At 37.3% G+C, this 15,436-nt stretch overlaps 1 protein-coding gene across 3 annotated transcripts; it reads right to left on the minus strand.

Moving 5' to 3' along the window:
- Positions 1-905: 905 nt before the first annotated feature.
- aass (aminoadipate-semialdehyde synthase) lies at positions 906-15,436 on the minus strand. 3 transcript variants are annotated; one of them, XM_059546702.1, is made up of 24 exons: positions 15,301-15,436; positions 13,758-13,999; positions 13,116-13,292; positions 12,891-12,975; positions 12,607-12,674; positions 12,283-12,429; positions 12,065-12,143; positions 11,846-11,973; positions 10,671-10,822; positions 10,418-10,540; positions 9,684-9,795; positions 9,445-9,504; positions 8,746-8,813; positions 6,073-6,194; positions 5,829-5,958; positions 5,627-5,737; positions 4,736-4,844; positions 4,356-4,496; positions 3,872-4,039; positions 3,688-3,783; positions 3,462-3,577; positions 2,508-2,596; positions 2,218-2,394; positions 906-1,534 (listed from the first exon to the last, which is right to left on the minus strand). In XM_059546702.1, the coding sequence occupies exons 2-24, from the start codon at positions 13,995-13,997 to the stop codon at positions 1,416-1,418; spliced, it is 2,817 nt and encodes a 938-aa protein (XP_059402685.1). In that variant the 5' UTR covers positions 13,998-13,999; positions 15,301-15,436; the 3' UTR covers positions 906-1,415. The 3 variants fall into 3 exon arrangements, with proteins under 3 accessions (XP_059402685.1, XP_059402684.1, XP_059402683.1); XM_059546701.1 differs by having other exon boundaries at positions 13,758-14,001; positions 15,069-15,420; XM_059546700.1 differs by lacking the exon at positions 15,301-15,436 and having other exon boundaries at positions 13,758-14,163.

Raw genomic sequence — 15,436 nt, forward strand, 5'->3', positions numbered from 1 at the left:
TTAAGCCACTGCATCTTCAGGAACCGATTATTATAAGTCCACGGCTTAAGGGTTTGGTGACGAAGATGACAGCTACATGAGTTATGGAATAATCTCTTTGAAGAATCGCTTGTAATTATTCCTCAATTCTAATCCAGTCTTAAGAGCAAAAGGTCATTTACACAAAAATATGGGTCAAATGGCCAGACATGGTCTTGAGGTGCTACTGGTACCTTCATTTGCATTTTTAACTTCTAATAAGCACATAACCAATTATCCTGCGCTTGGTGGCCTACTTTATAGTGACCGCACTGATGGCCCCACACCACCAACAATGCAGACTGTGTTTCTGGCTGCCACCGGGCGCTCAACAAGGGCCAAAGAGACGGGAGAAAGGTCATTTTTAAACAACAACAAACAAAAAAAAAATTCTAAAGAAGATTACATCTTATTTTAGACGTTTATTTAAAGAAAACAAAGAATATAAAACAATGAAAGAAAACACAAAAGTTTGGATAAAAGCTAGTTTTAAAACAAACAAACAGTATTCATTTGAAATGGAAATATTTTGATGTCTTTCCTGTCATTTTTGATCAATTTAATGCATCCTTGGTAAATAAAGTATTAATTTCGAATATATATAACTAATGTATATACACACACACACACACACACATACTTTATTATGTCATAAAAGAGGGGTTTAAAGTGTATTTACTCTTATTTCTGTCTACTGAAGATGAAAAAACAACAACTATATTTTATATATTTTAGAAGAAAAACAAGAAATATAAAAACAATGAAAGAAAACAAAAATGTTTTATTGGAGAAAAGCTAGTTTTAAAACAACTCTTTGGACATGCTATGCTTAAAATGGTCTAGAGATTATTTTAATGCCAATTCACGTTTATGTTTTTTTTTATATATATAATTCACTATAGTGCCAAGATTCACATTTAAGAAATATTCAGTTGACATGATGCTATACTTTTACAGAAAATTGACAATTTTATCAGTAGTACTCAACATGACATCAAGTTTTGCATAAATATGATGTTACTGCTTGTTTTGAAACGAGGCAGAAGTTCATGTTTAAACCCTTTTTTCGTACAAGGGTAAGAAAATAATAACTGTCTTTACAGTTATTTTTCAATGCCAGGAAGTGGAATTGGGATGGTTCTGTGTCAAAGTGATTTGTGGGAGCTCATTTACAGTACACTCCTAATTTATGACAACACTGATAAAAAGGAACAGTAATTGTCAATTAATACAAACATCTATAGACTGTGTAACTATTTTAGAAACTAAGTACTAACCGTTGGATCACTCTGAATTGGAGTTAAAGATCGCAACCGTTCATTGTGGGATATGAGCAGTAATGGATGTTTGGGTTTAATTACACATGTGGCACAGAAATGAGATCTTCAGGTGTGTGGTTACTCTGAGATGGTGCTCGTGGTGATGCACTGGAGACCCTCCTCCTGCAGTCTCTTCAGCACCGGACTGTAGATGTTCTTCGTCATCGGCACCACCAGGCCTTTAGTGGTCAGTTCACCTGCGGTGGGATGTCACACATTCACATCAAGTCAAAGTGATGTTATAAGAGCAGCGTCTAGGCATTGTGTGAAATTACATCCAGGAAATCTGTTATTAATTTAATATTTTAATAATTAAGAACAGAATATGAACTACTGCTGTAATTACAGTGGAATTAAACTCAGGATGCATGATATATTAGTATTAGAAAATAACTGTGACTTTATAATGTTATTGGTTTTGGTCCAATAAGTAAAACAGGTATATTTAAGATAGAATTCTAGATTTAAGGCAAAATATTATAGCCAAATGATCACGGGACCTCACATTACCTGTTATCAAATGCAAATAAAATAAAGTTTTAAATTAAAATACAACATGCATTGTGTTATATTTGTAAGTTATATTTTCCATGTAACCTTTTAGAAATAAATAAAGTTTAGAAATACAGTAAAAGTTGGAAAAAAAAAATGCCGAAATAAATTGGTAAAAAATAGAACTTAAAAAGAAATAGTTTCATTTGATTCACAGAGAGATCTTAATTTTTTTTATATATATATATAATATTGGGCAAAATATCACTACTTAAGGATAATCTGTATTGGCCCAGCTTTAAATATTGGTGCATCTCTAAATAAAATAAATTTTTATATTTTTGTAACGTGCCGTTAGATTTGCATATTCAAGTCGAGTTGCACTGACCGTTGAGCACCATACGGGCTGCAATGGCTGCTGGGTAGCCCACAGTTTTAGCCATGGCTGAGTATCCATTGGGATCCCCGTAAACAACCAGACTGAGGTGTTTGGTCTCCAGCTCGCCCGTTGGGTGTCTGATACCAACATCGTTCCTCATTATGACCATATCGCGCTCACCTTTAGCTGCACCAGACAGAACGATCCAAAAACAACATGAATTTATGTGCAGCTGGACTTCAGGTTTAGTTTAAGAGACTTATGCTCATTACGTAAGACAGAATGGCATAAGAACTTACTGAAAGACAGTTTAGCCTCCAGATGCTTAGCAACTGCTGCTAAGATGGTTTCGGCGTGAGGAACCGGCTCTTCACTGAGCATCCCGAGCCTGATGGGAGTCATCCAGTCAGTCAGATATACTGTGTCATCTTACTTCATATTTACAAATACACTTTCATAAATATGAAGACATTACAAGGGCATTATTAATAATTAAAATGAAGTATTATAGGAGCTAATAATATGATTTATTTAATATTGTATCTGTTGGAGTATGTATAGTGTTTTTTGCATTGAAGTTCTAAGTGATGTTTACTACATTCATTAAATAAATAACATTATTAATCATTTAAAAAAACTAAAAGAGAAATAAAATCAAATAAAAGACAAACACAAATTTGTTGTTACACTACTGAGTTAATAGCTTTAAAACTTATCTGGACCTTAAGTAAATATCAAAGAGGTCTGATAAACGTTTAGAAATCACAAAAACAAACATTACACAGCAATGACATGGTCAAAGTCTTCTAGGATTGTAAATATTTTGGTCAGTTTGTACATCGGCAGAGTTTAGCAGCGTCTCATATGTGGTGGAATTGACTGAAAGGTACTTTTGTCGACACTTTTTTTTTTTTTTACTTTTCATGACATTTACATGGCCATTCTACAGTACTTGGCAAATACTCTCTGTATTAGAAAATACATACAAAAGGGTTTTTTTAGAAAGTAAAACTTAACAGAGGGATAAAAAGAAGAACAAGGGAGAATAAAATTTGTAATCATGTAATGCATAAAAAGTAACATGTGATTTATGAGCATTTTAAAATGTAATATAATCTAATTACAATGGAAACGTTTTTGGAACCTGATCATGTACTCCAGAGAACATGTAATCAGTTACTCCCAAGCACTATATATCAGGAGCCACTGTGATAGAGATCTATAAAGTATTGTTAGTCAATTCCTCGACCCACCATCTGAGACTCTGCATTCTGAAGTCATCTTGTCCAATCCGCTCATAAATGGCATCCTCAAAGACACGGCTGCTCACAGATGTGGACAAGCCAATCTGCTTACAGAGAAGCTCTTTCTGTGACACAATGACATTTATATTATTATTATTTTGTATTAAAAGTATATAATTTCATTAAGGCAACTAAATTTCATGAGTATATTGAAAAAAGATCCATAAATCCACACCCATGAGACAGGAGAAGCCGTGTGTCCCAGCAGTGGACAGGGCTCGGTGCTGATGAGTCCCAGTTTGACGAAGCCACTCATTGCAGAGGAGAAGCCCTGCAGACACACACAGTACATGATGATGGACAAACATGGGAGCAACACTGAGCTTACACTCGTCTTTACATCTCATTAGCATGAATACCCTGAAGCGCAGAGTTCCTCTGATGAGTGTGCGAGCGGACTCAATTCCGTACGGCTCCGCGTATTTAGTGCTGTCCCGGTTGGGGAAGCCCTCCAGGTTGAAACCAGGCATGAAGTCCATGGGCTTTGTGACATCCAGGAGAGCCCCGCCAGGAGGAACACTGATCACCTGAACAGACAAAACCACATTTCTCTCTCACATTGTCTCTCTTTCATTTCAGCTTGTTTAAAAGGCATGTACATAGGCGTTTCTTTGCTCCCATTGGCCAGGGTCTAAACGTGATGGAACTTGTCGTGGACGACGAAAAAAATACATAAATAAATATGCCGGTGATGTCGTGAAGCATTGCAGACTTGCCGTCAGTTGTCGTCCACTATGACACACTACAGGAGATCCCCACAACAACCTCCGTCAAGCAGACGGTGCCAAAATCAGGCTAAAATCATGTAGACTGAACATGATTTTTGTAGTGAGCCTGTATCACCTGATTGTCTTTCAGATAGATGGCTGGACTGATGGTGTTGAGCAGGACGCCGTACGGACTCCAGCTGAACTTGTATCGCAGTGGGTTGTCTGAGCACTCTGGGGCAGGAAGACCACCACAAAAAGAGCTGTACGATTCCACCTGTCAAGAAACAGTGGTTGAAATTTGGAGTAATTACAAGAAGACCATGTTCTGCCTGACTGCTTACTAAGCAAAAATGAACATTCAAGATGCCATGAACATTTGTTGAGGTCTGTCAATATTTCTTGCGGACGTGGTGATAAGTGCACCAATGGTGCGACAGTATGTCACTCTATCGCAAATACCAATCAACACATCCAAGGGGTAAACAAACATGAATGCATGCATGCAATACCTACAGTGCAACCGTCTGCCTTGGCCTTGTCGATGCACTCCATGGCCAACATGTGATCAATGCCAGGGTCCAGACCAATCTCATTGACGATGGTGATGCCAGCTTCCTCGGCACTTGGGAAACAACAGCCAATCATGGTGAAGCCACGTGCATGTATTAATGATGTCAACCAGTGCCAGTTAAAATCCAACAAGGTCAGAGAAAGATACTTTCAGTCACTGTTTTAAACTTACGTGACAGTTCTCCAAAACACAAAAAAATGATAAAAGTTGACAAAACTGAAAAAAAGTCTGAATGATTCACTCACAAAACTCACCGTCTCAATTTGTTTGCAACAGTTGCATCAATGTCATGATGCACATTTTTTGTAATATCAATTTGATATTTTTTGGGAACCATAAAGTCAACTGTCCTGAAAATTATTTTTCATAATTAAGAAAAATCCTCCATCTTTAAGCAGTTATAATATAGTAATAATAATATTTAATTATCTTTGTTATTTCTTAAAATATATATATATATATATATATATATATATATATATATTATTAAAAATAGTATTTGAACAAAACTGTTTCACTGCTTATTAATATCTGACAAGTGTTTGTTCTCAAAATCAAGATCAAAGACAAACAAAATTAAACTGGTGCAACATGCACCAAAACAAAACAAACAAAAAACCCAAAACAAAAGTAAAGCAAAGCAAAACAAACCCACAACAAAGCCAAACAAAACAAAAGCAAACCAAAACAAAAAACAACAATAACCAAAATAAAAACAGGATATCCTTCTCCCTCAACATGAGGAAGAAAATGATGACAAAACTTTAATTTCAGGTTGAAGTTAAAATTAAACTTTAATATTAAATATTGTTCTAAGAAACGGAGTTCCCCACCTCTTCTGAAGCTCTTTCATGGCTGGGCTCAAGTAACTGGCGGTCACCATGTTTACCTTCATTTTAATGCATTGCTTAGCTACATGTGGATGAAACGCATATGGCAGCATGCTAGATAACAAAAACAACAAGAAATGACAAAATTAGCTTTAAAAGTGTATGTTAAAGTAGATAATTTAGTGAATAAAGTTTATGATAATGCCTGATGACGATGTCGTGGTCTTTGATCAGAGACTCGAGGTGGCCTTCCTGGCGGGTGATGTCCAGCATCACAGCGATGGTGTTGGGATACTTGGCTGCCATGTCCTCAGCCTGATTCAACAGATTTGATGCTGCAATGCAAAGATGCAAAGATCACACAAGATTTTTTTTTTAAAGAACTGCGACTGTAAATTCTACACTGCAGTAAAACCGCATTCCAGATGGATTTTGCAATGGGAACATACCCACTGTGACCTGAGTGCCAGCCTCCCTGGTGAGATACTCAATAACTGGCCCAGACACATAGCCTGAGCCCAGCAAAAGCACCCGCTTCATTCCTCCTTTCTTTAAGATCTGCTCCGACTCCCTGTTTGCCAGATGGTACAGCCATTACTACTAACACACACACACACACACACACACTATCTCTCTCTCTAGCCAAGCAATCTGTGAAATCACAAAACATATCCTGCTGGATAGTGATCTTAAACCGATTGAAAGGGATGCAAAACCCACAAAAGAACACGAGAAGATCTTGTAGAATTGTCCTGGAGATGAGATTAATGGAATTTAAAAAAAACACACCAAAAATTATTTTTTCATTTTTTTCGACAAGAGTAAACCATCAAAAACACACAGAAATGATCAAAGGCACTTCAGGAGCAGAGAGGGTGCCGAATAAACTGAAGGAAAACATACAGATCTACTTCTGGATCAGCCAGTTCTCCATTCAGAATATAGTTAAAGCAGTTTAAGAGGGCTGTTGAATCAACGTTTCACTCCGCAGGTCTACTGGGAGACACGTGATCCAAGCACCCCGTCGCTCAGCCTAATTGGATCTGAAAAAAATTTAACACTTAACCCCCAACCACCTGCATGCCTTTCTCAAAATATCATTAAACTAGACATGCAGAACCACTAAACGTGTTTTAGATCAGGGTTTTACTGCTATTAATGCTATATCTAAAAACTCCCATAATTAGGTGCATTAGTTCATAATATGGAACACTTTCATATCAAATATGAAGTTTTGGCTTGGCCTTAACTGTCATTTTTACAACAGTTAAAGGGTGTTAAAGAGCATGAAAACCCTAAATCAATAAAAATTTATAAAAGCACTGTAAATGTGCACACATTACTGTCGGTCACATGGATTTGCTGCAGTGGCTAATGGAAAGCTGATTGGTTTGAAAGTGACAGTGGCTATTATTAATCAGCACCAACAGCCAAATGATAAAAGACAATTTATTATGTGAATGTGCAAAACTATAATTTCTTATTTTTAAATAATTATAGTTGTATTATTTTATTTTATAATAATTTGAATATTTTTTAAATGTTTTTTTTATTTTTATTATATGGTTATAAAATAAATGTAATTATAATTAATTTATATATTTAGTGGTAGAAAAAATACATTTTAGTTTTAAACTGTAATAGCATTAAAATAATTTTTTCACCATTTAAAAAAGTAAAGAAAATTAAGAATAAATATTTTTAAATAAATACAATGCTAAAATGTAATAACATTGAAATAATAATAATAATAATAATAACTATTATAAGAATTTTATAACATCGAATATAATATTGCTTTTAACTACGCATTTAATATAAAAAAATAATTAATTTTAAACACACTAATAATACACTCATTTTGTCTATAGTGCATCTCGTAATCCGATGACCTTAGATCAGAGACAAAGGCTCTCTTCATTCAGGACAAGAACAAGTAAATCAAAACAAGTCAAATGGTGGTTCTTTAAAGCTTTACATTGACTAAATGAAGGCCAATGTTGGCTTGTGGGCGGCTCCATTAAGCACAGACCACAATGGACACAAACAGACTTGCAAATTCAGTGTAATGTTTTGTCAACCTGGCTCCTCATCAATGAATGAGACAGAGACGGCACAAAAGTCGTGCTGACAAAGGAAGCTTTGATTATGTCTTGAATGAGAAAGAAAATATGAAAGGAATGCGTTATTCCATTTAATGAAAATAATTAAAAAACATGATATAATCAATTAATGGCCATGAATTGGCTCGTGAAAAAGAAGCTTACCTTGGAGAATAATTGGACTTAAGAAACTTAAAAGAACTGGTGCACTGATTTATTTTTCTGGCATGCAAAAAATCCCAAGAAAAAGAGCGAGTGGGAGAGACTGTGGCAGCGGTGAGAGAGTAAGATTGTCTACCCACGAGAGAATGCACTCAGGACGTGTGCTCTAGCCAAGCAAGGTTTAAAGGGAGCGCAGGAGGATGCACAGGAACCGAAACTTCTGTCTGAACAAAACAAACACGGTCAACTTGTTTTTCTTTTCAATTTTGCAGTGTGTGAACTTACTAAGATTTAATGTTTCAAACTCCGGGAAATTCATTCGCCTCACAAAACTGAGCTAAACAGGCTTGCTTTCATACTGGTTTCATTGGGTATTTACAAATTAGTCTAAAATATTACAGAAATACAGTGTGCGGAAACTTGCATTATTTTTTATATATATATATATATATCCTAAGATGTGAGCAAATTTAATTCTGTTTGTAATTGCAACCGTGTTCTCTTTCCACCGCCACACTAATATTTATACTGAGTGTAGTTTCTGATATATGAGCCTGGCGCTCTTATTTTTTGCATCCTGTATAAGCAGAGTCTACATTCAGGCGTAACAGTTTAATCTACAGTGATAAGAGAGCATATCAAGGCTGTTGGGAGCTCGGATACGGCAGTGTTTTTACCTGTCTTTCAACCTTGGAAGAAATCTTCAGAATGAGCACATCATCCTCAGCATGCAAGCATATGATCCAATGCAACATTTAAAGAACATTACGGACATATGTCCAATCGGACAAAACAGACTCAAACCCTTAAAGAGCTCTGGAATGAATGGACTTCACTGAAATAAATAGCATCCCCTACCTCCTTTCTCGAAGTTTCTGGATGTATTCAAATTTAGGCGTCAACTTCCCATTGGATGTAATCACAGCCTAGATTGAGAAAAACGATGCATTTGATACAAATATTGCTACTGCAATATGCACTAAATAGATTCTAACAAAAAGTGGCATTTTGATTTATATCTGCACCAAGCACCTGGCTCCTGAAATATGGCCACATGAATAAGATGCAAGGTTATGTACCATTCAGAACTGAATATTTCTGTTTTTAACTATGTATTTTTTTAAATTAATGCAGTCCTGGTTAGCAAAAGAGACTACTTTCAAAAACACTAGAAAAATCTTACAGACCCCAAATGTTTGATCGGTAGTGTATGTGTGGAAAAGATTCATTTTTTTGCAATTCCATTCGAGCTACATTGAACTGTACTGATCTTAGATTCTGCCCCTTACCTCGAAGTAAACAGAAATGTGTATTTCAGATTTCTCAGCTTTAGTTCCATACTGAAAATCAATGGATGTGTGGATGGGCTCCAGCTGAAACGCCGCCCATTTAGCTCTGATTCAAGTTTTACCACACATTTCTGAGTCTGCCTTCTGTGCAGCATTTTTGTGCAGAAGTACCAGACCGCACAAAAACACAGAGGAAGCATTTCTCCATAAATAAAATAAAAAAAACCCTAAAAGGAACGTTGTAAAGTCACCCTCTTGATACACTTACATCTCTGACTTGTGGAGAGAAGTCCTCTTCCTCTAGTGATCTGGTAGCATCTGATGGGAGCTGTGGGATGAAGACTATTATTATAAATCTGCTCAAATTATCAACAGCAGTATCCATCACATATTAAATTCAACAAACCAAGAAAAAAACAAACTCTCAGTCATGAGCACACCAGATTTCAGAGCGATTCTCTCCAGAGCAAAGCATCTCATTACTCACCACCCCGTGTCATATCTTACCATCTCCCAGATGTAGGGGAACATCCGGTCCCCAAAATACTCAGTCGCCTCAATGGGCATCTGGGCAGGCAGGTTATCGATGGAGCACATGAGAATGCCATTACCTTCCACACTGCACAGAAAAACCAGAGGATGTTTAAAAACTATATTTGATAATGCACATGTGAGATGATGCCTGAGTGTTGGCAGGGAAATGCTATGGTGTTTTGAGTCAATGCCGATGGGGGATTGGTTCCTTTATGCTGAAATGGTCCTTTGTGTTAATGAATTGGGTTCTTCATTTCTGCCTTTTTTTTAATCTGTACCTGTAATATCCTTTTTAATCCCACCTCATTATTGATTTTCTAGAGCTCATCCACACACTATACAGGCTGTCTACACATTCTCAACAGGTATGTGATATTCTTCAAACATCTACTAATTTGAAAAAATGTGAGGTTAAAATGCTCAAATTGTTCAAATTATGTCCTTTTTTGTTTTGAGCAGAATATGCAAGTGTGACCAGCTTGAGTTATTTGAGGATACTTTTCTCCACTGAAAACAGAAGTACCTAAGTGACACAACTTGCTTTTATCATTTATTATAACACCCTGAAGGTTGGAAATAGGACTTGCCAAAGCATGGTTCTTTATGGAACCTCATAAAAAGTGTTCTATTAAGCACTAAAAAGGTTCTGCTTTCGCTTCTAACTGAGGAACCCTAATCTGCTAGAGTTTGGAGGAAGTAGTGCACACCTGTCATTGTCAATATGCTGGTTGGCATCATACATGCAGAAGGGCTTCTCAATAGTGGTGCACTCAGTCATGAACTCAATGGAGCCGCCTGTGTCAGCAGAGATGTCACAGATGGCCAAGAACCTGAAATTCACAGAGGATCAGACAAGGCGGTTTCCCAAACAAATCATACGACTTTATAAGGATTGGTTATTAAGATACTATATGTTGTTTTTTGTCATTTTGGAGACCAACAATAAGAGTAAAAGCTCACTTGTAGGGAAGTGCAGGGCAGCCGAGATCAGGTGATGATGATGCAGGTATAACGGGTCTAATCAGTCGCTGGGCGTCCAGTCGCCGCAGCAGTCTGGGTGTGTGAGGGTCCCAGTATATGCCGTTTATCAGGCAGGTTGTGTATGGGGCCACCTGTGCAAACACAATAATGCATTACAGTCACTTTTGCTTTTCACACAATGCAGTCGATAATGGTGCAGTCACGTTAAAGACATTTTGGTGAAACTTGGCAAAAGGGTCCATTAAGTCAAAATTATTGCAATGAACTACTCTTGAGGTAAGTGCAATCGTACCTTAAAGTTATAGTATAGTTCACCCAGAAATGAAGACTTGTTGAAAATGTACTCACTCTCATTCCAGCCAAGATGTAGATGAGTTTGTCTTTTCATTGTAACAGATTTGGAGAAATTTAGCATTGCATCACTTGTACACCTCCTCTGCAGTGAACGGGTGCCATCAGAATGAGAAGTTCAAACAGCTGATAAAAATATCACAATAATCCACACGACTCCAGTCCATTAGTTAACATGAAGAAGTGTAAAGCTGCATGTTTGTAAGAAACTTTAAACCATCACTTCTTATTTAATTACCAGTCCATAATCCATAACACAACTTCCTCCAATGATAAAGTCCATCCTCTTTTGTCTCTCACATTAAAATCTACCCACATTTGTTTCGAACTGTTCTGGACTCTTTTCATATGTAAACAGTTCTTGATCTGTGTATATTTCTCTCCTGATGTGGATGAGATGACTTTTTCACTGGTGAAAACAATATCGGACAGAAGCTTGTCTTTTAGCTAGAAGCAACATTAAAAATTAAAAACATCTTAATAATAGATTTGCTTCATACAAACATGCAGTTTTTCATTTCACAAGATGTTAATTGATGCACTGGTGTAATGTCGATTTTTGTGATGTTTTTATCAGCTGTTTGGACACTGACGGCACCCATTCACTGCAGAGGATCCACTGGTGAGCAAGTGATGTAATGCTACATTTCTCCAAATCAGTTCCAATGAAGAAACAAACTCATCTGCATACCGGCTGGACTAAGGGTGGTAAAATTTTCAACAAATTTACATTTGTGGGTGAACTATTCCTTTAAGTCGCAGCCAGAGGGCGAACCAATCAGCTGCCTGGTATATTTACTCACAGTGTCCCTGAAGTGAGACGTGTAAAGCTCCGGATGGATTTCATACTCCAGGGGGTCGTAGAGTCCGTCACTCTTTCGTATCAGGTGGTGGTGTCTGCTGATCACTGTGCCGTACACTTTGGTCATTTCTGTAACGCAGATTAGTCAATTTGCTGGCACAACAAAATGCTGACTACTGCCTTATACGTAACCATAAAACACAGGAAATACAAGAAATACCTCCACTCTCTGACACTTCTTTCAATTCGTGAGGCTCCACATACTCACAGGGGAGCTCGTTGAAAATGTCTTGGGCGCCCTGGAGAAGCAGCACTTTTAGAACACAAATCACTCCTTCTCCTACTTCTCTGTTTTTCAGTGTAAACATAAGCTGACATGTTTTAAGGCTCTTAGAGCATCTCATAAACAACTTTACACAACAATAAGTGCACACTTACCTTGGAAACATTGCCGGTGCCAGTGAAAACAAATGTGAGAGGACCAATGGACTTGGGCATCAGACCTAAGGATATTTCATACCCACAATCCCTCACCGCCTGGATGGCCTGGCTGACGTTTCTATAGTTGTGCGCCATACCAATGTGCTGTCAAGTGACAAATATGAAAATAGATATTTATAAAAAATAAAAAATCAAATCTGGAAAATGCAGTAAATCATTTACTAAATATTGAAGAGCCAATAACGGAGTACCACACATAGTATTGCAAGTGCCAATTCAAAAGTAGACATTATAATAGTTGTGTAATTTTAAAACGAATACCATAAATGGGGTGTGATGTCCAAGCGCAAGAAAACGCAGGCCCAGACCGTGTAAAATGTTAATCATTCCTGTACAGAATACAGACAAAATATTAAACTAACAGCAGGGGAACCATTTAAAGACATGCATTACCATTCAAAGTTTGGAGTTGCTAAGATTTTGTTATTTTGTTTTAAATGTTCAAAGTTTGGAACTACATGAGGTCGGTTCAATTCTGGGTGAACGATCCTTTTAACTCGGATGATACTGTACATTATGTTGACACCATGGAAAAGGTCCCATACCAGCAACACCAGCCCACTGTCCAAACGCCACAATTCTGTAGCCATTTGGGTCCACCATTTTTTCATAATCAATGAGTCGAACTTTCTAAAAAGGGAAGGAGATGATGACACGTGAGAATATTGTGAAAGCCACTTGTCCTGAGTAAATATTTCCAAATACTTATGACGCTAGAGAGAGTATTGCAGTCGGCTTTCAGTTTAAACATTCTGTAAAGAGACTTTCACCTTTTTAAGAAGGTCGTCTAGGAGCCCCATGTTTGCCTCTTGTGCTTTAATGGTGTGAGAGAAGAAGGCATAGGTCTTGTTGGGGTACACCTTTTCCTCCGGGGGCCTTTTCACACCGATGATGAGCGACGCCTCTGAGATGTCCTCCTGGATGACCGCCCCTGCTTTTTCATAGTACTGAAAACAGAAACAGTCTGGATTCTACTCAGTCGGATGAGATTTTCATTCATGTAACTACCAGAAATATCAAGAGGGAAAAGAACACATTAAGAGCTTCCTTTGATTACTGATTACATTTTAATTGACCATTTTTATTTATTTATCCATTATTTATTACATGGTTTCGTTTGTTAAATAAGCAACACAACTCCAGTTTTCAGTGTCAAATGATCCTTCAGAAATCATAATATATGCTGATTTGTTACTCAAGAAACATTTCTTATTATTAATCATTTTTTTGTGGAAACGGAAACATTTCTTACGATTCATGAATAGAACATTCAAAAGAAGCATTTATTTTAAGTAGAGTTCTTTTGAAACATCTACTGTAATTGTCTTTACTGTCACTTTTGGTCAATTTAATGCAATAAATAATAATAACCAATAATAAAAAATAAAAAAAGACCCGTGAAAGTGACTCACTTTTTCGTGGATGGCCCGTCTGTTGGAGGGCTGCACGAGCACTTTGTGTCCAGCTGCTGTGATCTCCCTGACGTGTCGCGGTGCCAGAGGAGCGCGTCTCTCCCACACGTTGACATCCTCGCGGCGGATGGCTATGACGCTCTTGTGATTCTGCTGGTGAAGATGTTGATGCTGAAACCTCCGCTGACAGCACACACAGCCCCAAAACCCTCGGCCCTGGCTCCTCACGAGACGCAGCATGACTGGACCAGTTTCCAAAACACACAGGTTACAACTACACACATCTGAAATAACACTTGAGCAATGCTGAGAGTGACAGAGGCACAAACATAAAAGTGACCCCAGAAACCCAGTCTATGGTTTGCAAAGGAGAGGACCGCATTTGAACCAAATCAAGTCCATTTTACTTTCATACAACTTTTCAAATTATTTTTAATCATTATTATTAATTCTAATAATAAATAATAATTATTAAAAATATATATATAAACTGAAAATAAATAAATTAACAAATGAAACTGACTTAACGTCTTAATATCTGACATTATTCAAATATATTTTATTATAAAATTATTAAATAAATACAGTTCAGCAATAATTCCACTCTTAATCCTGACTCTTCCGGCGGTTTAATTATACAAAACCAACAACAACTAATGCTCCATTTCTGTACATGCTGTACAAAGAGTAGCATATGTCCTATGATCACATGAAACCAGCAGTCAACTGATAGCACCTGCAATGTGCTTTGCATTCTTTAGGAAAAAATGACTGTAATGCATTGCAAACTAAGCTGTCAGTAAAACATGCATGTAAATAAACCAGGGCTAGTTGTCACACTTTTACTGAATATTTACTGAGTGAATATTTCTCAGAGTGAGGTTTTTTTTTTTTTAAGTCTGAACACACTGAACTGTACATCAATGAATCAATAAAAAGCAGCTACTGAACATATCCAGTTATTGACCAGTGGGGCATGTTGTCACACTAAGCTGTCACAACAGGAACTTGCTTTAAGAAGAATACCATTTACAGATCTAATATAAATGCATTTAAAATAGGTTACTAAAAATAAGTGATTTAAAATAACATTAAACGACTTAATGAAACTCAAACATATAAACTTCGTGTGACAACGCAACCAGAACCTTTCAGTTAAAAGTCCTTTCACTGTTAAATTCGAAACCAACCTTGAAAACCACTGTGAGAACCAAACACGCAGACATCTGCTTGACTTCCTGCTGTTTATTAGCAACAAGTGTCAGAGTGCATGTTGAATTCATCTGATACATGTCATCACCTACCTGTACCTTTCGATTTCAGCAGTTTCCTAGCACCTTTAATGTAGCACCAGCTGAATAATCACAATAACGTAGTGTGAAATGCAAAGGAGGTTTATATAGAAACTGTCGCAGCAGCTCTTCTGTGCGACTGTGTCGCGTCAAACATGAACAACGCCACGGGATTGACCTGTTTCAAAACTTCAGGCAAATAATGTGGCACTAACTAAAGCTATCCATGCGGTATAGATTACAGCACAGACATTTGTTCCTGACTGGAATGCGTCTCCGCTTCGGCGAAGTAATCTGAGCCCTGGATTAGCTCCCGCCAATCCAGACTCAGAGCGCGGATCTGCCTCCTCGCGTGCCCTTGACGTCGCGTCGCAGCTTGATGACCGA

The sequence above is a fragment of the Carassius carassius genome, chromosome 50 (genome assembly GCF_963082965.1).
Source record: "Carassius carassius chromosome 50, fCarCar2.1, whole genome shotgun sequence".
NCBI lineage: Eukaryota > Metazoa > Chordata > Actinopteri > Cypriniformes > Cyprinidae > Carassius > Carassius carassius.

Coding starts and splice junctions, on each gene's coding strand:
- aass (XM_059546702.1), bottom strand. CDS start 13,997: ATGCTGCGTCTCGTGAGGAGCCAGGGCCGAGGGTTTTGGGGCTGTGTG. Junction 11,974..12,064: donor AGAAGTGTCAGAGAGTGGAG/GTATTTCTTGTA, acceptor TCTGCGTTACAG/AAATGACCAAAGTGTACGGC. Junction 4,845..5,626: donor ATGAAAGAGCTTCAGAAGAG/GTGGGGAACTCC, acceptor TTGTTTCCCAAG/TGCCGAGGAAGCTGGCATCA.